The sequence below is a fragment of the Coregonus lavaretus genome (genome assembly GCF_964263955.1).
Source record: "Coregonus lavaretus genome assembly, chromosome: 5".
Lineage (NCBI taxonomy): Eukaryota > Metazoa > Chordata > Actinopteri > Salmoniformes > Salmonidae > Coregonus > Coregonus lavaretus.
This window is the reverse complement of record NC_139992.1, coordinates 68,694,215-68,718,077: the sequence shown is the minus strand read 5'-3', so window position 1 is coordinate 68,718,077 and position 23,863 is coordinate 68,694,215. Positions and strand designations below refer to the sequence as shown.

At 43.9% G+C, this 23,863-nt stretch overlaps 1 protein-coding gene across 1 annotated transcript in view; it reads right to left on the bottom strand.

Annotated features, from left to right (window-relative positions):
• stxbp5l (syntaxin binding protein 5L) overlaps window positions 1-23,863 on the bottom strand; it is a gene marked incomplete at its 5' end in the record, with an annotated part of 245,729 nt that overhangs the window by 212,586 nt on the left and 9,280 nt on the right. The window contains one exon of the mRNA XM_084162475.1: window positions 10,609-10,706. Within this exon, the coding sequence (XP_084018601.1) occupies window positions 10,609-10,706 (98 nt within the window). The remainder of the gene's footprint in view (window positions 1-10,608; window positions 10,707-23,863) is intronic.

Genomic DNA, 23,863 nt, shown 5'->3' with positions numbered 1-23,863 from the left:
CTTGCTGTGGTAGAGCAGAACAGAACAATTAATACGTTCCCAGTAACTCACTCGCTCATTGAGCAAAGGTCAAAATATAGTGTGACTATGAATATGGAAGTAGCCGTCCATTATATGTTGTGGTTTAGCACTCCACTGGAATTACCAGAACTGTGTAGCCTCTAACATCAGGAACCAAGAGAGTATCATATTGCTCAGTGTTGCTGTATCACACAGAGAGACTTCATAGTGTAGTTCAGTGAGAGGGAAATTCATGTGTGGTGATGGATCGTTACAAGACAATTAACAACATAGCAACATAGAACATCAAAACATGTACAATTTAATAGATTAGGAGCAATCTAAGAAATCACAGGCTATAAACATTGAGTGTACAAAACAGACTGACCAGGTGAAAGCTATGATTCCTTATTGATGTCACTTGTTAAATCCACTTCAAATCAGTGTAGATGAAGGGGAGGAGACAGGTTAAAGAAGGATTTTTAAGCCTTGATACAATTGAGACATGGATTGTGTATGTGTGCCATTCACAGGGTGAATGGGCAAGACAAAAAATGGAAGTGTCTTTGAACGGGGTATGGTAGTAGGTGCCAGGCGCACCAGTTTGAGTATGTCAAGAACGAAAACACTGCTGGGTTTTTCACGTTCAACAGTTTCCCGTTTGTATCAACAATGGTCCAGCCAACTTGACACAACTGTGGGAAGCATTGGAGTCAACATGGGCCAGCATCCCTGTGGAACGCTTTCGACACATTGTAAAGTCCATGCCCAGATGAATTGAGGCTGTTCTGAGGGCAAAAGGGGGTGCAACTCAATATTAGGAAGGTGTTCCTAATGTTTTGTACACTATACAAATACAAATAAGAACTTCAAGAGTTGAGGAGTTTGATGGATGTTGGCACAAAACTAGAAGCTGCCCTTTTAGCCTTGTAAGCCAGAGATCTATATCTATATCTGCACCCAGAGGGTGGGGGCTGTACTGGTTATGGAGTGTGTGCAAGGCTATTTGTTCCCTTTCTTCCTCACTCGTTCTTTATAGATGTTACTGAGGGGTTCCTGGCTTTCTCCAATGACCTTCCCACTGATTTGTATTACCCTGTTCAATGGGTTCTGACTAGTGTTCCCCTAGAGCACCAAACCACCCCTCAATATTAAAAGATAGGATGGTTGCTATAAAGAATTTATGAAATGCTTGGAGGATGGATTGGTGTACATTAAACTTCCTCAATTTCTGTTAACAGAACAGCCGTTGTTGACATTTAGAGTGAATCGGTTCAGTGTTCCTTTTGACGGAGAGCTAGTTATCGATGATCTTTCCTAGGTATTTATAGTCCTCCACTCGCTCAATGACCTGGCCGTTAATCTCCAGCGCTGGGATGGTAGGTTGGTTTCTTCTGAAGTCAATGACCAGGTATTTTGTTTTAGTTGAGGTACTAGGTAGTTCTGGCTACACCAGAGGGAAAACCTGTTGATTGCAGCCTGGAGGTGCCTCTCTGAGTTGCCTGTGTCCATTATAACTGTGTCATCCAAGTACTTAATGAACGTCATCTCTGGGTCCGAGCTCCTACAGTTGTGTGTGTAGAGGGTGAATAACACCAGCAAGATGACAGAGCCTTGTGGTGATCCTGTACAAATGCTTCTGGATGGGCTGCAGCGACCGTTGAATCTGACCAGCTGGTGTCTATTTGTCAGGAACGAGAGGACCCAGAGAATCAGATGTGGATTGACATTCATGTTCTGGAGCTTTTGACCCATTAAGTTAAACTGTACTGTATTGAAGGCACTAGAGAAATCCACAAATACCATCCTGGCAGTTTTGGGCTTCTCCAGGTGGGTGTGGGCACTGTGCAGTAGGGATGGGAGTAAATCATCAACACCCCTGTGCTGCTTGTAGGAAAACTGGAGTGAGTCTGTGTAAGAGCATATCTCCTTTTGTAGCTGGCGGAGAATAAGCCTTTCAAAGGTCTTCTTCACTAAATGTTAAAGCTACAGGGCGGTAGTCATTGTTGCAGGAGGGGTTAATCTTTTTAGGTACTGGGCAAATGGTGGAAGATTTCCATATTGTTGATATGGCAGAGAACGGTTCAAGAGTTCACAGAAAACACCTGACCCTTGCTTATGGCAAATCTTTATTTGGCGACCACTGATGTTGTCCGACCTAGGTGCTTTGTTTTGTTAGGTAGCCTAGTGGTAAGAGCGCTGGGCCAGTAACTGAAATGTTGCTAGTTCGAATCCCCGAACCGACAAGGTGAAAAATCTGTCAACATGCCCTATAGAAAGGCACTTAACCCTAATTGCTCCAGGGTCGCAGTAGATAATGGCAGATCCTGTCTGTGACCCCACTCTATATCGGTTCGGTTGCCAGAGACGCGACCCATTCGTTCAGTCTTTTTGTTCTGTATCGATGGACGCGACCCATTCGTTCGTTCTAAATGTTCTATTGACATACTGGCTGGCAACGTTCTTATCCCTTGCTTGCTAGCTAGCCAACTACGGCTAACTTACAGTCACGTCAAACAGTGCAGCCAGAATAACAGCAAAATGGCTGCATTTGCATTTGTTTTACCTGTTTTCTAGTAACATTAATTTGGAAACATCCATAACAATGTGCTAATGATGCAGGATTTCGCCTGGCATAGAAAATGTGCTCTCTCGTCAGAACACTGTTGTTCAGAGGAGCTAGCCAATGACTTTCAACGTGGCACCGTCATAGGAAGTCAGTTCGTAAAATGTCTGCCCTGCTAAAGGTGCCCTGGTCAACTGTAAGTGCTGTTATTGTGAAGTGGAAACGTCTAGGAGCAACAACGGCTCAGCCGTGAAGTGGTAGGCCACACAAGCTCACAGAACAGGACAGCAGAGTGCTGAAGCGCGTAGCGCGTAATAATAGTCTGTCCTCGGTTGCAACACTCACCACCGAGTTCCAAACTGCCTCTGGAAGCAACGTCAGCACAAGAACTGTTTGTCGGGAGCTTCATGAAATGGGTTTCCATGGCCGAGCAGCCGCACACAAGCCTAAGATCACCATGTGCAATGCCAAACATCAGCTGGAGTGGTGGAAAGCTCGCCGCCATTGGAAACGTGTTCTCTGGAGTGATGAATGACCCTTCAACCATCTGCCAGTCCGACGGACAAATCTGGGTTTGTCGGCTGCCAGGAGAACGCTACCTGCCCAAATGCATAGTGCCAACTGTAAAGTTTGGTGGAAGAGGAGTAATGGTCTGTGGCTGGTTCATGGTTTGGGCTAGACCCCTTAGTTCCAGTGAAGGGAAATCTTAATGCTTCAGCATGCAATGACATTCTAGACGATTCTGTGCTTCCAACTTTGTGGTAACAGTTTGGAAAAGGCCCTTTCCTGCTTCAGCATGATAATGCCCCCATGCACAAAGCGAGGTCCATACAGAAATGGTTTGTCGAGATCGGTGTGGAAGAACATGACTGCCCTGCACAGAGCCCTTACCTCAACCCCATCAAACACCTTTGGGATGAATTGAAACGCAGACTACGAGCCAGGCCTAATCACCCAACATCACTGCTCGATCTCACTAATGCTCTTGTGGCAGAATGGAAGCAAGTCCCCGCAGCAATGTTCCAACATCTACTGGAAAGCCTTCCCAGAAGAGTGAAGGCTGTTACAGCAGCAAAGGGGGGACCAACTCCATATTAATGCCCATGATTTTGGAATGAGATGTTCGACCACATACTTTTAGCAATGTAGTGTTTATACCACCATATAGATTATATACCAGCTCCATGCAGTTACTAAACAACCGAGAGTATCATATAGCCATGTCCTAGCCCTAGAGAATTCATCATATCATTCAGTGAAGCTGATAGCATTGTATGGATACATCAAATAGTTCAGTGACACTCAATCCTACCACAGACCGTGTTTCACATATCCTGCCAGTATTTCTGCTATCACGGTGTACTGTAGGCACATTTATCCCTGTACCGATGTGACTGCACAGTGGGTCTAATGTGTGGATACAATTAATAGCTCAGTGGCACTCTATCATACCAAAGAAGACAATATTGCTGACAAGTATATCTACAGTATCTGTCTGTACAGATATGGCGCCACGGTGAGTCTATCATATAGCCAGTGAATAGAACAGACGTCCAGGCTATAGGACTGGAGTCAGCAGAGAGAGGCAGAGCGGCGAGGTGGCTATCATCGTCATCGTCCCTATTCAGCCTGGCTGTCCTGCTGTCCTGTCACAAAGTGCCTGTGTAGCTGGCTGTGACAGGACGAGTATGGCAGCTGTCACTGCAACCACTGTGGGATGTCTCATTGTGTCTATACTGCTGATGCTGTGTGTTGTTGAAAAGACCTTTCTGGAAGCATTATGATAACTCAATGGTGGGCTACAGGGCTGACAGCAAACACAGCACACATACATTTATGTATACAGTAGATACACACACACTCACAGTGCCTGGCAGATGTCTGACAGTTGTTCGTCCGTGTGTGTGTATGTCCACACGGGAGCCAGAACCATTATTAGGACATTAGTTTGATGGGAGAGAGGAGCTGCAGTGAATCCAGCACGTGCCACGCCTGCAAACAACCAGGCAGACCACTGCTACAATACACTTCATCAGACACACGCACGCAGGCACGCACACACACACACTCACAATAACCACCAAGCAGATAACTGCTACATGTCTATCTCCTACAACACCACTATTATTCAAATGACAGCCCAGAAGCCCAGTAACGGCCCTATCATCAGGGTAGACTGAAATGGACTTTCTTCATCCTTCTGCTTACCATGATTCTATTTCTTCCTCTTCCTCCTCCTATTCCCTCCATCTCAGGCACCCCTTTCTACCCTTCATCCTCTCATCTTAACCCCTTGCCTCACTGTTCTTCTCAGTTCCCTTCTTTCCTCCTCTTTTCTTCCCTTCACCCCCTTTCTTAGTATCCTTTCTCTTTTTTCTCACCCTCTGATACCCTCCATTCTTTCTTTCCTTTACCCTTCCTGCATCTACCCTTCCTCTATTTCTCTCCAACTCCCTCCTCTCCTCTCCTCCCATCCCCCTCTCCTCTCCCTCCCTCTTTTCTCCCATCCTCTCTCTCTCCCCCAGTAGGTTGTATGAGAGCGGTCGGTTGGCCGGATCAATGTGTCTGTTGATAGGCTGTGATGAGAAGTGACTGTCCATCAGACAGAAGAGGATTCTATTACCTGGACTTTATTGAAAAGTCATCCTTTTTCCCATCCAGCATGGCACGGCAGGATAACAGGAATGTCAAACACACATACACTCAGACGCAGAGACAGACAGACAGACAGACAAACACAGACAGATACACACACAGACATAGTGACAGACAGATACGCACACAGACGCAGTGACAGACAGATACACACACAGACGCAGTGACAGACAGATACGCACACAGACGCAGTGACAGACAGATACACACACAGACGCAGTGACAGATGTATAGACACTCACACACACATAGAATTCAAACAAAATGTGAGTGCACTGCATAACACATCAAACCAATTTTCTGTTTCAGTTCTGCTGAAGATGATACACAAGTTATTGTATACTTGTAGGGTCTTTCAACCACACACACCACGTCAATCACCTATGGTCTGTCTGTGCCAGATCTCAGTAACTCTCTGGGATCTAGTCACTGGCAGTACCCCACTGCAGAGTGCCAGTCTGCCAGCCCAGCATCGATGACATCATCATTATGCACCACTCACAGACACCAGAGTAGGGCCTGTGCCAGTTCTACAGCAACACTACCAGTAGGATTTTCACAATAGACCCAGGATGTACAGGGAATCATTATGATATATAATAATAATAATTATTATTATTATTATTATTATTCATAATATATGTTATTAACCAGACGCTTTTATGTAGAGCGACTTACAGTCATGTACGCATAATTTATTTTACATATGGGTGATCCTGGGAATTGAGCCCACTATCATGTCATTGCAAGCGCCATGCATTACCAACTGAGCTATAGATATAAAGTCCCCTATTTAGGCAGTGTTCCTGAGTTTGAGCGGTTCTGGACCAGTTCCGTACTACATGTGTGTACAGAGCGCTCTGTGAATGGCGCAACATTCATTGTTGTCAGCTGACATGCAGCCTGTGAACTCTGACACCTCACTTGCATAGGCAGTGCCGCGGCACATTTTCTGACCTATCCAGACAAAGGATCGATTTTCTCTGGCTGCGAGAGTCACAGACCAACGTGGTTTATATTTCCTCAAAGGCCAGACCCGTGCGCGTCTATTGATGTGTGTCGGATCTCACTGTGATGCTCTCAGACGGATTTAGAGCGCTCAACATGAACAAATACAAAATGATTTAGTCTAATTGAAACAAGACCAAACAAAACAAGACTTGGTCACAGAGGGACGAAATCACTTTGTGCTTAAAACTGAAGTTGTAAAAAGTCAGCAGCATTTGAATGGAGGCTTTGCTTCACTCAGAGGACGCTTGGCAGACAATTCTCTGTCATCAGTTATATGAAATTGTGCTCATTTTGTACTGTCACTATGCATGATCATATTTATTTTACAGTTATAGGAAAGGTGAAATCTTATAGTAAGTAGTTTATAATTTGATAGTTACTATATTTACCATCTTTCGGATGGGACATTAAACATGTGTCCTGATTCTCTGTGGTCACTAAAGATCCAATGGCACTTATCGTAAGAGTAGGGGTGTTAACTGTGGTGTCCTGGCTAAGTTCCCAATCTGGCCCCTCATACCATCATGGCACCTAATCATCCCCAGCTTCCAATTGGCTCATTCATCCCCCCTCCTCTCCCCTGTAACTATTCCCCAGACCGTTGCTGTAAATGAGAATGTGTTCTCAGTCAACTTACCTGGTAAATAAGGGTAAAAAAAATACATTAATTAGAAAGCATTTTCATTATTTCAAGCACTATTCCCCCACTTTTGCTGAATAGGAAAACAAATCATATGATTTTTCATATTTTTATCTAATTTGTATGGCGTTCTATTTACCAGAAAGGTGAGATTTTAATATTTCTGGCAGTATAAGCATTACTAGGTATTATGTATTGGCCTCTCATGATAAATAATTACTTTTGGGTGGAAATCTACATTTTGACATTACATTTAACACGTTTTGACAGATGAAGAGAGACAGATTCTGAACTAGGTCACCAGATTGACTAATCAATTAGTATTATCTAACCAATCATGATCAATGTATTGATCATTCCTTCAACCAAGGATAGGGTGACATGGCTTTCTGACTCTGTGGGAGTCCATGTGAGGGATTTAGTCCAGAAATCAGCAACAAAGTTGATCACACCCACACACGTGCAAACACATACACACACACACACACACACACACACACACACACACACACACACACACACACACGAGCCTCCTCGAAATGAATTACATGGGAGTGTACCGGCGCGGTGCACACAGACACACCTAATCAATACTCATGTCTGAATGTTTCACTTTGGAGCTACAGAGATCAATAAGGATTTCTTAACTGGAAGTAAATATATATTTCTGCCTGGTGACAGTGTGCTGCTATAGCAGGCAGGCAGTGGAAACCACCGTTTGAAATAGAGATGCAGTGAAATGAGGGAGAGAGGGAGGGAGAGTGAGAGTGAGGGAGAGTGAGATGGAGGGAGGGAGGGAGAGTGAGAGAGAGGGGGAAAGGGAGAGGGAGAGTGAGAGGGAGAGAGGGAGGGAGGGAGAGTGGGAGGGAGAGAGGGAGGGAGAGAGGGAGGGAGAGAGGGAGGGAGAGAGATGAGAGGGACAGTGAGAGGGTGAGACAGAGGGAGAGGGAGAGTGGGAGGGAGAGAGAGGGAGGGAGGGAGGGAGAGAGAGAGAGTGGGAGGGAGAGAGAGAGTGTGCGTGCGTGCGTGTAACTATTCTTGAGGGGACAAAAAATTTACCAACTGGGAACATTTTGTTAGTCCCCACAAGGTCAAATGCTATTTCTAGGGAGTTTAGGGTTAAGGTTAGAATTAGTGTTAGGGTTAGAATTACAGTACCAGTCAAAAGTTTGGACACCTACTCATTCAAGGGTTTTTCTTTATTTTTACTATTTTTTACATTGTAGAATAATAGTGAAGACATCAGAACTATGAAATAACACATATGGAATCATGTAGTAACCAAAAAAGTGTTAAACAAATCAAAATATATTTTATATTTGAGATTCTTCAAATAGCCACCCTTTGCTTTGATGACAGCTTTGCACACTCTTGGCATTCTCTCAACCAGCTTCATGAGGTAGTCACAAGGAAAACATTTCAATTAACAGGTGTGCCTTCTTAAAAGTTAATTTGTGTTATTTATTTCCTTCTTAATGCGTTTGAGCCAATCAGTTGTGTTGTGACAAGGTAGGGGGGGTATACAGAAGATAGTCCTATTTGGTAAATACCAAGTCCATATTATGGCAAGTACAGCTCAAATAAGCAAAGAGAAACGACAGTCCATCATTACTTTAGGACATGAAGGTCAGTCAATATGGAACATTTCAAGAACTTTGAAAGTTTCTTCAAGTGAAGTCGCAAAAACCATCAAGCGCTATGATGAAACTGGCTCTCATGAGGACTGCCACAGGAATGGAAGACCCAGAGTTACCTCTGCTGCAGAGGATAAGTTCATTGGAGTTACCAGCCTCAGAAATTGCAGCCAAAATAAAAGCTTCACAGAGTTCAAATAACAGACACATCTCAACATCAACTGTTCAGATGAGACTTGCTTGGGCCAAGAAACACGAGCAATGGAATATTAGACCGGTGGAAATCTGGTCTTTGGGGTTGCTTTGCTGGTGACACTGTCTGTGATTTATTTAGAATTCAAGGCACATTCAACCAGCTTGGCTACCACAGTATTTTACAGCGATACGCCATCCCATCTGGTTTGGGCTTAGTGGGACTATCATTTGTTTTTGAACAGGACAATGACCCAACACACCTTCAGGCTGTGTAAGGGCTATTTTACCAAGAAGGAGAGTGATGGAATGCTGCATCAGATGATCTGGTCTCCACAATCCCCCGACCTCATCCCAATTGAGATGGTTTGGGATGAGTCGGACCGCAGAGTGAAGGAAAAGCAGCCAACAAGTGCTCAGAATATGTGGGAACCTCTTCAAGACTGCTGGAAAAGCATTCCAGGTGAAGCTGGTTGAGAGAATGCCAAGAGTGTGCAAAGCTGTCATCAAGACAAAGGGTGGCTATTTGAAGAATCTCAAATATAAAATATATTTTGATTTGTTTAACACTTTTTTGGTTACTACATGATTCCACATGTGTTATTTAATAATGTTGATGTCTTCACTATTATTCTACAATGTGGAAAATAGTAAAAATAAAGAAAAACCCTGGAATGAGTAGGTGTGTCCAAACTTTTGACTGGTACTGTACGTTAAGGGTTAGGGTTAGGAGCTACGGTTAGTGTTAGGGTTAGGAGCTAAGGTTAGGTTTAGGTTTAAGGTTAGGTTTTTGGGTTAAGGTTAGGGTAAGAGTATGGGTTAGGTTTAGGGTTAGAGAAAATAGGATTTTGAATGGGACTGAATTGTGTGACGCCACAAGGTTAGCTGTACTCTGTACTCTGTGTGTGTGTGTGTGTGTGTGTGTGTGTTTGACTCAATGGACACAACAAAGAAAAGAGGGATCCAATAGGGACCGAGACAAAGAACAGCCATGTTAGGTGTTGACATGTGCCCTCTAGTCTATACCCAGACAATTTCAAAACACAGGAAGAGCAGAGAAAGAAGGGAGAGAGAGGAGAGTAAGAGGGATAGAGAAAAAAGAAAGAGAAATGTAAAGAGAAGAGAGAATGAAAGAGGGAGGGAGAGAAAGAGGGAAAGAAAGAATGGAAGGGAATAGAGATATGGACTGAATGACAGGCCACATGAGAGAGAGCGGTGGTATTTGTGTTTAGCCTTTCAATGCTAATGCTAATTCCGTCACGGGTCTCCATCAAACAGAAACCTGAGCTCTCCCTCCAGTCAGCGCTTCATCAAATCCTCTGCTGCAGGTCCAAAGAGAGAGAGAGAGAGAGGGAAACAGAGTAAGAAAGGAAGAGACTGACAGATAGGGAGAGGGTGAGGAGAAGAGAGAGAGGGAGTGAGGAAGAGGTAGAGAGCGAGAGATCTAATTTTGGCCCAGCCAATAATTTAATCAAATCACATTTTCTTTTTTCATTAGCTATTCTCTGTACCGTCACAGATCTCTCTCTCTCTCTCTCTCTCTCTCTCTCTCACACAAACACACTCTGTCTTCCAAGGACACACACACACACACCTTTCTGTCCCTCAGTAGCTAGACGGATTTGCTGAAGTCTATCACTGACGTTATTACCCAGGCCTGTCCACCTGGTTCCATGCCGATCCCCAGTGGCTGATGGGTATGAGCAGAGTGAGGCTGGATGTATGAGAGTATAATCTCCTACCTGAGGCGCTACACATCCACGTCAACCACATCCTCCCCGGCCCAGGTGCCTCCTGGGAGCAGGCGAACGGACAGGTTTGACTCTGTGAAATGACAGCCATGACAGCAGCGCAACACAGAATGACAGGACAGGGGAGGGAGGGAGGGATAAAGAGAAAGGAAAGGATACATCCGTATGCCTCCTGTTCTGGAGCCGATGGCCAGGATCTTCTGGACAGGATCAAAGGCCAGGCAGGTGGGCTGGTATGGGAAGCCATGGCGCACCGTCTGGAATAGGAAAAACACAAACACACTTTAATTACCATTCACATTCAATACAAATTTTTTTAGTTAGACATGGGTGCATTTTTACAGAGGTGTTACGGAATAGTAATCAGTGATGCAGGAAACCTTTCTTTTGAAGTCAAATTACTTAATTATAATAGATTAATTAGAGACAAACAAACACCTAAACATAGTCTGAAATAGAAGTAATGAATCAGGAGCAAGAGCCCATAAGAGATCAGAAAACAGAGAAGGAAGAAGGGGCTTCCAGAATGGGTAAACAGCAAGAGTCTACACTGAGCTGCTGTCCATGGTCCTGAAATATTCAGCAGCTCTTTCCCCAGTCAACTAAGACTGGTGTTTAAATCTGCATGGGCGCTGTCCGCTAGCAGTGGTGCTGAAATCAATGCTGTCGCTGCCCAGAATCTATACTGATAATCATACCAGAGCTGTCCAAACAGGATGGTGCTGGAATATATGCATTGACGCTGTCTGGTGTCTGCACGGTGCTGAAATCCATACAGGCGACAACAACTTTCCAATGACTGTGTTGAAATGGACAATAAAGCTGTGTGTTATCCAGTGGCCTCCCAGGAGACCCAGCAGTGGCCCTGTTCATCTGTTTCCATTCTGACTAGCTCCTGTGTGTTTGTTTGGCTGAATTATGGCAACACCGTCTCTGTCCTCTCATCTTTAATTCATAGACATGAATTTGGAGCGGGGGCTACCAAACAACAGGCTGAATGAATGAGAGAGTGGTCATAAAAGCTGAGAGAGAGAGAGCGAGAGAGAAAAAGAGACAGAGAGAGAGAGGCAGAGAGAGAGAGAGAGGCAGAGAGAGAGAGAGAGGCAGAGAGAGAGAGAGAGAGAGAGAGAGAGAGAGGCAGAGAGAGAGAGAGAGATTAAATCATCACTTTGGCCTGAGGAATGAAGAATACAGAAACACCAGCATGGGGAGGGATACTGGTGTGAATCATGCCTTAAAAGGGAAGGTGTGTGTGTGTGCGTGTCCAGTATGTTTACATGTGGCTTCTGCTCCACTACTCACACTCGTGCTAATGGATGGCCTTTATAGCCTATAGATTTTCATTTAGGGGCCTGTTTTATTGCCCACTATTAAAACCTCCAGCAGCATCCAGAGTCCTACTGTATCCGTGCTCCCTCGGTGTCTGTCCACCCCAAATCAAGTGGCACTCCCTCTCAACTATCTCAACTTGCATACAACCAGTTTTCAGAGGAGAGGGAGTGCTATGTGGATACACTGTAAATATTTACTAGTCATAGAAAAACTAGGGAAACCAAATCAAATATGCCTTGGCATAATCAATGGAACAGCTGAAGAAACAAAACTAATATCAACCTACACCTGTTCTATTTTTGTGCTGTGTCTCTGATACCATGTACTAAAAGAAAACAGGAAAGAATTTGAAGGTTTTGATCGCATGGATAATTCACAGCATGCTGCTATCAAAGAAGAAGTACTGTGTTCGTTGAGAAGAGTAAATATCTTCTATTTTGTATTTTGATTTCTTCCTATTCTCAGTGCAACCGCATATGTTGTTTTGCCAACACCTTCGAAAGGAGAGATATGTGTTTATGCTTCTCAAAAGGCTGAGAACGTAGCATTCAATCTGCATATAGACAGAGTGTGTCCCTTGGTGTGTAAGTGCAGGGTTGGGGAGATGGGTTAATAGTAATGAAATTCATGAGTGACACACACGCTCATGCACACACATACGCGCACACACACAAACACACAGCAGACCCCTGTAGGTGCGGTGGGTAGAGGGTCTCTGGCAGTGATACATACTGTACAGAAGGAACGCTTTAATCAGCAGTAGAACGGGTCTGGCTGGGATGAACTGCTGCTGCTTTGTGGACCTGACCTCTTATCTAACCACCGGCTGCCATTAACTTCTGACGACCTGGAGAGGAGGGAGATATGGGGAACTCCAGTCCCCCCCAGGGCCCCTGGCGTACCAAGCCCAGCTCGGTGCACTCTGCTCAGGCTACAGATGGGACCGATAGAGACCCACCCGGAGGGAAGAGCCATTAAATATATACATCACAGACATGGAGTGGATGAAAAATGCATTTACCCTGGTGAATCTCAGAGCTGCTCATGCATATTTCACAACCTCTAAAGCCCTTTTTCTGTGCGTTTGTGTGTGTGTGTGTGTGTGTCTGCTCTGGGTCCATCTCTATGGCCGCTCTTACACTTTGTTCTCCCTCATTCTATTTCTCTCTCTTGCTCTCTCTCTCTACATACTAAAACAGGCTGTATTATGGATGTGTGGGGATCCACATGCAGCTGAGTTATCTATGTGTTGTAGCTATAACTCCTCACTGGGTTTCAGTACTGGCTCTGTGTCGGACTCCTACTGTAGCAGACAGACAGTGTTTGATGATAACACCCCTTCCTCTCTCCTCCTCTTGGGAGACTGTCGTTATCTTGCCACGTTACAAGATCTGCTCTCTTTTTATGTCAGAGGCCTGTCAGAGGAATCTTCAGAGGGTGTCAAGATATCAAGCTATACCCATATCGCTCCTTCTCTCGCTCCCTCCTTCTCATCATCTCCGTCTGCCTCCCCCCAGCTCTGCCACCTCTCACTCTCGATCTCTCTCACCACTTTCTCTGTTAATTCTAGTGGACAAGACGAGCCTAATCTAAATATCTGCTAACAGCAGTGTTGTGACTTGATCCTCATGTCGCTCTCAGCTACAGTGAACTGCATGCCATGATGGAGCCAGACCAGTCATTGTCAACACAGAACTTTGTCAGCCTCAAGATTCATCAGCTGCTTTTAATCAAACACTGGAACCTGAAGTTTCTGGTGAAACCACACCAAACATGTCTCCTCATACGTGTCAAAAAATAAAAATAACAGTTTTTGCTACTGTAACTCTGAGAAAGATATCTTAATTCAAAAATAAAACATGCTTGAGCACATCCAAAGAAACATTTTGTTGTACCATTACTACCTGAACGTTCTTATACTGTAGCAGCTTGGATGGGTAATAAAACACCTTAGAGTGGGAGAGACCTAGAGCACTGAACATAGACAACAGATACAAGCAGTAAACAGATCAAAACAACCCAAATATGGATGCACATATTGTTTCAGCTGTATGGCTATAACGTATGGTATGTGGTTAATACAAAGGAAGCCACTGACCTTGACTAATGTTATATACATTAATACACACAGCAGAATATGTAGAAGTCACATATAGAGTTGAAGTCAGAGGTTTACATACACCTTAGCCAAATACATTTAAACTCAGCTTTTCACAATTCCTGACATTTAATTCCCTGTACTAGGTCAGTTAGGATCACCACTTTATTTTAAGAATGTGAAATGTCAGAATAATAGTAGAGATAATGATTTATTTCAGCTTTTATTTCTTTCATCACATTCCCAGTGGGTCAGAAGTTTACATACACTCAATTAGTATTTGGTAGCATTGCCTTTCAATTGTTTAACTTGGGTCAAACGTTTCGGGTAGCCTTCCACAAGCTTCCCACAATAAGTTGGGTGAATTTTGGCCCCTTCCTCCTGACAGAGCTGGTGTAACCGAGTCAGGTTTGTAGGCCTCCTTGCTCGCACACGCTTTTTCAGTTCTGCCCACACATTTTCTATAGGATTGAGGTCAGGGCTTTGTGATGGCCACTCCAATACCTTGACGTTGTTGTCCTTAAGCCATTTTGCCACAACTTTGGAAGTATGCTTGGGGTCAATGTCTATTTGGAAGACCCATTTGCGACCAAGCTTTAACTTCCTGACTGATGCCTTGAGATGCTGCTTCAATATATCCACATAATTTTCCTTCCTCATGATGCCATCTATTTTGTGAAGTGCACCAGTCCCTCCTGCAGCAAAGCACCCCCACAGCATGATGCTGCCACCCCCGTGATTCACGGTTGGGATGGTGTTCTTCATCTTGCAAGCCTCACCCCCATTTTACCTCCAAACATAACGATGGTCATTATGGACAAACAGTTCTATTTTTGTTTCATCAGAGCAGAGGACATTTCTCCAAAAAGTACGATCTTTGTCCCCATGTGCAGTTGCAAACTGTAGTCTGGCTATTTAATGGCTGTTTTGGAGCAATGGCTTCTTCCTTGCTGAGCGGCCTTTCAGGTTATGTCGATATAGGACTTGTTTTACTGTGGATATAGATACTTTTGTACCTGTTTCCTCCAGCATCTTCACAAGGTCCTTGTGGTATGACGGCTGCGTGGTCCCATGGTGTTTATACTTGTGTACTATTGTTTGTACAGATGAACGTGGTACCTTCAGGCGTTTGGAAATTGCTCCCAAGGATGAACCAGACTTGTGGAGGTATACAATATTTTTTCAGAGGTCTTGGCTGATTTCTTTTGATTTTCCCATGATGTCAAGCAAAGAGGCACTGAGTTTGAAGGTAGGCCTTGAAATACATCCACAGGTATACCTCCAATTGACTCAAATGATGTCAATTAGCCTATCAGAAGCTTCTAAAGCCATGACATCATTTTCTGGAATTTTTCAAGCTGTTTAAAGGCACAGTCAACTTAGTGTATGTAAACTTCTGACCCACTGGAATTGTGATAGTGAATTATAAGTGAAATAATCTGTCTGTAAACAATTGTTGGAAAAATTACTTGTGTCATGCACAAAGTAGATGTCCTAACCGACTTGCCAAAACTATAGTTTGTTAACAATTTGTGGAGTGGTTGAAAAACAAGTTAATGACTCCAACCAAAGTGTATGTAAACTTCCGACTTCAACTGTACATTTACATTTTAGTCATTGAGCAGATGCTCTTATCCAGAGCGACTTACAGTAGTGAGTGCATACATTTTCATTCGTATACAAACAATAGATAAAGAAACCACTGGGGAGAGATTCAGAAGGCATTGTTGATGCACAAATACTGACTGGGGGGGGGTCTGAGGTGGGGGGGGGGGGGGGGTTGTGTGTGAGAGAGAGAGACCCAAGAACGCATAAACACAGACACACACGTTCAACATCACACTAAACACGCATCACACGCAGCTGGGGGCCCACTGATACATACTACTGTCTGTGCATGCGTGTGTGTGATTGTGGTTCTACCGTGTGTGTACATGTCTTTTGCTCTGTGCATCCATCCACACTCTCTTGCCTCATTGGGTGATAGTAGCCTCAGAGAAGACACAGTAGTTGAAGGAAAATGGAAATAACTTCCTACGCTAAAAATACCTATTTATCTTGCTTCATAGAATTATTAGCTGTTTGTATCAGTCAAAAGAAGGTGAAGACAGACAGAAGGACAACTCAACCTCCTCACCAACAGTGTAGGGGGAGATATTTTGAGGCTACTCAAAAATTCCTTTGATGTTTTGGGGAGAGGACAAAAAATGTAAGACAGATCTGAACACTGGTACTGTAGGAGAGGGGGATGAAGGGAGGAGTGGGGGAGAGGGGGACAAGATAGACGGGGTCTCTCGATAGAGACAAAACAAGAACTAGGAGGAATCAGTACATCGAAGTACATCATTGTGTCAGTTGTAAACAATTCCGGTTGCCTGATTGTAATTGTCCGTGGATTACAGTAAAATATTTTAAGGAAGAAAAGGCGATAGGAAAAAGGGAGGATCCTGAGTATTGATTTTGAGGAAGCCAGAAGCTGTAAATCCTTCCTTCAGTACAGAGACAGCAGCTTTCAGATTCTCACAGAACAGGATGAAGCCATTCTTATCCACATCCAGATATAATAAGTGCTTCCCAAGCACAACCACACACACACGCGCACGCATGCCCATTCAAGCGAGCAGGGGAGAGAGTGCAGTATGAGACCAGAGTCAAGGGATGGAAATAAATGAATGAGCTGGGATAACCTCTTCTTCCTAATGGGTACTGGCTACACTCTTAGAAAAAAGGGTTCATTGGTGTTCTATATAGAACCTTTTGGTTCTTATGTCAAAATGAAAGAACCCTTTACAGATAATCCTTGAGAAAGTGGCTGTAGGGTTCTATAATTCAACAAATGTCAAAACACCAACTGCCATTTATCCAGCATTACGACTCAATAACGCTATTGTTTGAGGTAATTAAAGTTTACTTTTTCATTCAAATAAATGAAGCCATAATGATATGATAAACTATAGGCTAGATAGATAACGTTGTTTCAGAGTTTGAGCACTATATTAGGCTACCGTTTGTTACCTAGCAAGCTAGCTAGCTAAGCCTATAGGAAAAAGACACTTTAATTAGCTAGCTAGCCACTTTACAAGCTAGCTAACTCTTACAAATACATGTTAATTTTACTTATTGAATGTGCCAAATAGAGCTACAGACCCAGCCTGACATTGGCAATTAGCTAATTGTTACTTTTATGTCAGTATTTCAGGTTGGAGTTGGATGGGGGACCTGCCATGTTGCCGCTGAACCCAACTACCAGGCAGAGAGGATCCCTCTTTCGCCTGCTGTTGATGGCAACAACTGCATGTAAGTTGGTCTTCTACATTATAATAATGATATGTCTGCATACCAGTTTGTCTACATTCTTGCAGGTATAATAAGATTGATTCATATTTATGCTTCTTCTTCTTCTTCTTCTTCTTCTTCTTCTTCTCCTCCTCCTCCTCCTCCTCCTCAGGAAGCAGCTAGGCAATAACCCAACTTGTACTGTTCCATAAAGAAGGCATAACCCCTCTGAAGGCATCCAGAGTTACCAAAATTGACATTGGGTCATCATTCAAACAAAGAGGCATATTTCCAAACAATGTTTGCATTACCTAAACTGTTTGTGTTTGAGAGTAACTATAATGACAATAACATCAAAAGTATTTTGGTATTCTTTTGTGTATTATTTCATTATTTATTTTCTATATTTTCTATTATTTATTCTATTATTTTCTTATTAATTTCTTATTAGTAGTAGCCATCATTCATAAATGGCATCGTACAGGGTTCTATATGGAACAATTTGGTTCAGTGAAGAAGAACCCTTAGGGTTCTATATTGGCTCAGTAAAGAAGAATCCCTGGTCAAAGAACCCTAAAAAGGGTTCTATATAGAACTTTAAAATAAACATGATTTATTGTCACACACACCAGATAGGTGCAGCAAAATGTGTTGTTTTACAGGGTCATCCATAGTAGTATGGCAACCCCTGGAGCAAATTAGGGTTAAGTGCCTTGCTCAAGAACACATTTTTCACCTTGCCGGTTCGGGTATTTGAACCAGCAACCTTTTGGTTAACAGCCCAACGCTGTAACTGCTAGGCTACCTGCCACCCTTGGGGTTCCATATACTGTATGAAGTGGAAGGTAATGTGTACACTTACATAATTACTATATCATTATTAACAGGGCACCCCTCCAGTTATTGGACAAAATGGTCTTCTGAGAAGAACTGGCTTATGAGTTATTTTAGTAATAACTCTATGAGACTACAATTAAAATAATAGTAATACATTGATTAATCTGAAGGTATGAATTCTTTGGAAATCAATTGGAGTTCTTTACCGGAATAACAAGACAAACAATTTATACAATCAACATTTAATATCACTCAAAAATATTTACAAACTTAATGAGAATGATCAGGAAATAGAATGAACGTTAAGAAGTGAAGACCTGGAGATCCTGAACATTAAATTATGTTATACTCAGTCTGTGATCAAAGTTTGTTGTGGCTTCTTGATTGTTAAGGCCACACGTTGGGTGGGGTTATATCCTTCCTGTTTGGCCCTGTCCGGGGGTTTCTTCGGATGGGGCCACAGTGTCTCCGGACCGCTCCTGTCTCAGCCTCCAGTATTTATGCTGCAGTAGTTTATGTGTCGGGGGGCTGGGGTTAGTTGGTTATACCTGGAGTACTTCTCCTGTCTTATCCAGTGTCCTGTGTGAATTTAAGTATGCTCTCTCTAATTCTCTCGTTCTCTCTTTCTCTCTGAGAACCTGAGCCCTAGGACCATACGTCAGGACTACCGGGCATGATGACACCTTGCTGTCCCCAGTCCGCCTGGCCTTGCTGCTATTCCAGTTTCAACTGTTCTGCCTGCGGTTACGAAACCCCTACCTGTCCCAGACCTGCTGTTTTCAACTCTTAATGATCGGCTATGAAAAGCCAACTGAGAGACCTGAGCCCTAGGACCATACGTCGGGACTACCGGCCGTGGTGACTCCTTGCTGTCCCCAGTCCGCCTGGCCTTGCTGCTATTCCAGTTTCAACTGTTCTGCCTGCGGTTATGGAACCCCTACCTGTCCCAGACCTGCTGTTTTCAACTCTTAATGATCGGCTATGAAAAGCCAACTGAGATTTATTCCTGATTATTATTTGACCATGCTTGTCACTTATGAACATTTTTGAACATCTTGGCATGGTTCTGTTATAATCTTCACCCGGCACAGCCAGAAGAGGACTGGCCACCCCTCATAGCCTGGTTCCTCTCTAGGTTTCTTCCTAGGTTTTCGCCTTTCTAGGGAGTTTTTCCTAGCCACCGTGCTTCTACACCTGCATTACTAGCTGTTTGGGGTTTTAGGCTGGGTTTCTGTACAGCACTTCGAGATATTAGCTGATGTAAGAAGGGCTATATAAAATAAAATTGATTGATTGATTGATTGACATGTAGGTGAACAAAGGAAGAGGATGGCTGTGTGGTTTTCTGGTTCAGTTGGGTGGTTCCTCCTTCAGGTTTTTCCTTTGGTCCTGAGTTGATGTCCTTATGCTTGGTGCGCTTCTCTGCTGGCTCCTTTCTTGAGTTGCAGAGGCTGTGCTCTAATTGTCTGCTCCTTCTGTCCTTGAAGAAGGTTAGCTGAAGTGTACTGTTCAGCCTACACTAGCTCTTTATAGTCTTCGGTCTTCTTCTGAGAGTAAGTCTTCTGAGCCGGTTTAGTGCATGGGCACTTCTGTCCCTATTTATGTACTAGATTACAGGTACTATTCCCTAAAAGGTACTTTTCCCCTAATGAAGTGGAGGCTGCTGAGGGGAGAACATCTCGTAATTGTCACGATCGTCGTAAGGAGTAGACCAAGGCGCAGCGTGATGAACGAACATGTTTATTTATCTATAGTGATAAATACGGACAATCAACAAAACAACAAACGACTCGTGAAGTCCACGGTACAAACACAAAACCAACTGGAACAAGAACCCACAAACACAAAGGGAAAACAGACAGTTTAAATATGGCTCCCAATCAGAGACAACCAGCCAAAAGCTGACACTCGTTGCCTCTGATTGGGAGTCACTCAGGCCAACATAGAAATAAACAAACTAGAACTCCCAACATAGAAATACCACATAGAAAGAACACACCCTGGCTCAACATATAGAGTCCCAGAGCCAGGGTGTTACAGTAATAATGGCTGGAATGGAGTCTAATGGCTGGAATGGATTGAATGGAACGGTATTAAATGTGTTTGATACCATTCCCTTTACTCCATTCCAGCCATTATTATGAGCCGTCCTCCCCTCAGCAGCCTCCACTGCCCTAATGTATCAGTTCTGACCATCAAAGGCAAAGGTCCAGGGCCTGTGGTCGGCCTGCTGAAGATGGAGGTCCTTCTCCCTCCTTTATGTCCAGAGTTAAGAGAGTAAGAGAGAGAGGAGCAGTACTTTTATATTCTGCTAGGTCACATGGTATCACATCTAGGTGTCGAGAGCCATTTTTACGACCCATTGTCTTGGAGGTAGAGAAAGTATTTTGGGGAGAAAACCTCAAGTTGGTTAAGGTCAAATCAACATAATGTTCAGCATTGTTCAACATATGACATTCAAACGACACATCGCTACAGAAGCAAGATATAGAACCCTTTTTGGTTCTATATGGAACCTTGTTTCTAAGAGTGTAGGGTCTCATTGGTATGTGAAGGAGAGAGTATACTGTACTGTATGATGGTGTCTACATGTGCACAAATATTTATACAATCCGTGTGTGTGTGTGTGTGTGTGTGTGTGTATGTTTGTGTGGGTGTGCAATTGTCTTGCATCTTCCATCTTCTCACATTAATTTACAAGCATGCCTTCACGTACGCATTACATTCTAGAAGATGTCTATGTTTCCATGCTTGCCTTCCAGCAACAGTGAGCTTGACTCTGTGTGGGTGTGACATGCTTTACGTATTTGTATGATGGGGCTAAAGTCTGTTAGCCTGTGATTAAAGGAATAGTTCACCCAACTGATGAAATGACATAATGGTTTCCTTACCCTGTAAGCAGTCTATGGACAAGGTATGACAGCATTCTGTTTTGGTTAGTTCCCTGACACAGTTTCCAAATGTTAATGTTTTTGGAAACAATTCTAGCCACTGCCAGGAGAACTAACCCAAAGCATGGATTGTTGTCATACCTTGTACATAGACTGCTTACAGGGTAAGGAAACCAATATGTCATTTCCTAATTTGGGTGAACTCTCTCTTAACCATGGGTAATTGTGGCCACTGGGTTCCAAGGTGTTCCATGTGCATGCGTGTTTAACCCCCTTGGCGACTTGTCATGGCGGAAGAGAATCGAGCATGTCAACAGCGGGCCAATTGCATCATCCATTAGACTCCGGGCGCTAGGCCTGGTCGATGATGTAATCTCTTGGGGACCAGAGAGACTGGTGGGGCCATCATTCCAGCTATAGGACTGATTGATTCCTTGTGACACAAGGTAGCTAAACAGCAAAGGCAATGCATCGCCACGGTGATGCTGAGGCTCAGAACAGCGAGGGGGACGGGTGAGGAGGAGGGTGACGGGTGGACGCTCCTCCAAATGATGTCTGACCTTAAGAAACGCAACAGCAAATTACATCATCCACGTCAGACGATGTCTTAAGTTTGATTTGGAGTTTATGAAAAAAATGTAAAATAGCACCCTTTGTTGCACCACCAATAATACTGTATAACCGGAGATGGCACAGGCACGGTATGAAGGTATGAAAATCTGGATATCGCCCAACCCTAACACACACACACACACACACACACACACACACCACCAGAGGCATCATGCCCATAAGGGCACAAGGGCACTGGCCCCCTCAGATTCGTCCAGTTTTTTGTTTGTTTTTTTGCATTGGATGTGTCTCAATCCACCGCATCCGCCGATGTCCCACACCTGCATCTGTGGTGAGCTAGAGCGATGTTTGTCAGACCATGAGTCATCCCGAAAATGATTTATAAAAAGTTCTGTCAGCAGTATTTTGCGTAGGGGCACACTGACTGTAGGGGGCACACTGACTGGACCAGGTAAAGAGTGCCCCCCCCCCCCCACACAGGAAAATCTTGTTTCTGACTACACTGTGCCTTTAATTATTGTGTTATGATACTATATACCAGTGTGGGAGTTGTACTAAACTCCTAAGGCATAAAAGTTCTTAAAGAATCAATGCGCATCATTAATTCAAATGACAATTGAACAGGTAAAGAGGTATGCTTTTTTTTTACATAGAATTACATATTATTATGGCTCTAGATTGCATGAAAAAGCTGTTTCGGGTGTTTGAAAAATGCAAAATCCACCAACCTCCATAGGTGGGCCAGACCCCCTCCGGACCACCCCATCTCCATCCTCACGTACTTCCCACTAAAAGGAGTGGCTGAGGGGGAGTGGTACAAGTGGCTAGACAATCCTCAAGAGACAAGAGTGTCAGAGGGTCCCTCCTATAGTTGCAATCATAAATGCATGGGCAAGCATGCAAGTGCACACACACAAACACACACATAAACACACATACTCTCTAACTTGCAGTATAGACAGAGAGAATGGACAGAGAAATAGACTTTCCAAAAGAGAGATGAAGCAATACTTAGCGAGATCATGGGATGATTGAAAAGTCCACTTCATTTAAAGGCAATTATGTGTTGCACCGCATGAGGTACTTTGGCGGAGGGCACTCTGCCAGGCTTGCCAGGAAGGCAGCATCACCCAGAGAGTAAGTGGACCAACCTCTCCAATAAGGACATGAAACATGCTCCTAGAGAGTTACACAATCCTCTAGTAGCCCAGTAACCAAGAGGATGGGTGAATGATCACACACACAGATCGTGCAGCCCCCGGACCCACTTCCCTCCCCTCCTCCCCCCTTCTCTTCTCTGCCTCCACACACACCCACAACTCCCTATTTTATCTCACTCTAACACTTTTGACAGGCAGGAAGTGAAACAATGAGTCATCGGACTCGGGAAGGAGGCCAGCGATCGCAGAAAGTTTGAAGGGTCGTAGAGGAGGTTGACGTCATCTCATCTCCTCCTCTACCCACACAGCTATGCCAGAAGAGTGATGAGGAGGAGACAGGGAGATAAAGGCTCCTCCCACTGACCTTTGACCCTGACTGAGACAGAAGCTATGGGTAGAAACTGCCTGTAGTCACAGATCTGAGATCAACTTTCTCACCCCAAATGCTGACCGTAACTATTAGGGGGGAAACAAATGCTGAACTGACTTCAGATAAGCAAGTAGGACCAACTTCAAGCATCCTGGACATTTCATCCTGGTAGTAGAGGTAAACGTCTGAATTGGTACACTATTAGAAAGAAAAACTAGAACCTAAAAGGGTTCTCCGGCTGTCCCCATAGGAGAACCCTTTGAAGAACCCTTTTGGTTCCAGGTAAAAACCCTTTTGAATTCCATGTAGAACCCTTTACACAGAGGGTTCTACATGGAACCCAAAATAGTTCTACCTGGAACCAAAAAGGGTTCTACCTGGAACCAAAAAGCGTTCTCTTTTGAAACCCTTTTTTCTAAGAGTGTATAATTGGTCATGGAGATTGGTCATGGAGAGGTTGAGGTTGAGGCTTGCAGCCGGAGGTTCAAACTGCTCAGTGATCACATGTATGATTAGCATGTATGAATAGCATGGCAGAGATTGCTTCAAGATTGTTTTGGACTGTGAAATGTTCTAGGTTGCCTCTGACTCATTGACTGAGTTCATCAGGAAGTGCATAGAGGATGTTGTTCCCACTGTGACGATTAGAACTTACCCAAACCAAAAACCATGGACAGATGGCAGCATTTGTGCAAAACTGAAAGCGCAAACCACGGCAAGGTGACTGAGACCATCGACATGTACAAACAGACCAGCTATGACCAAGGATGTGGCAGGGACTCCACAGCCGCTCACGACTGTGAGCTCTCGTTCTCCGTGGCCAACGTGAGTAAGACATTTGAAACCCCACCTCTTTAAGGAATACCTGGGATAGGAT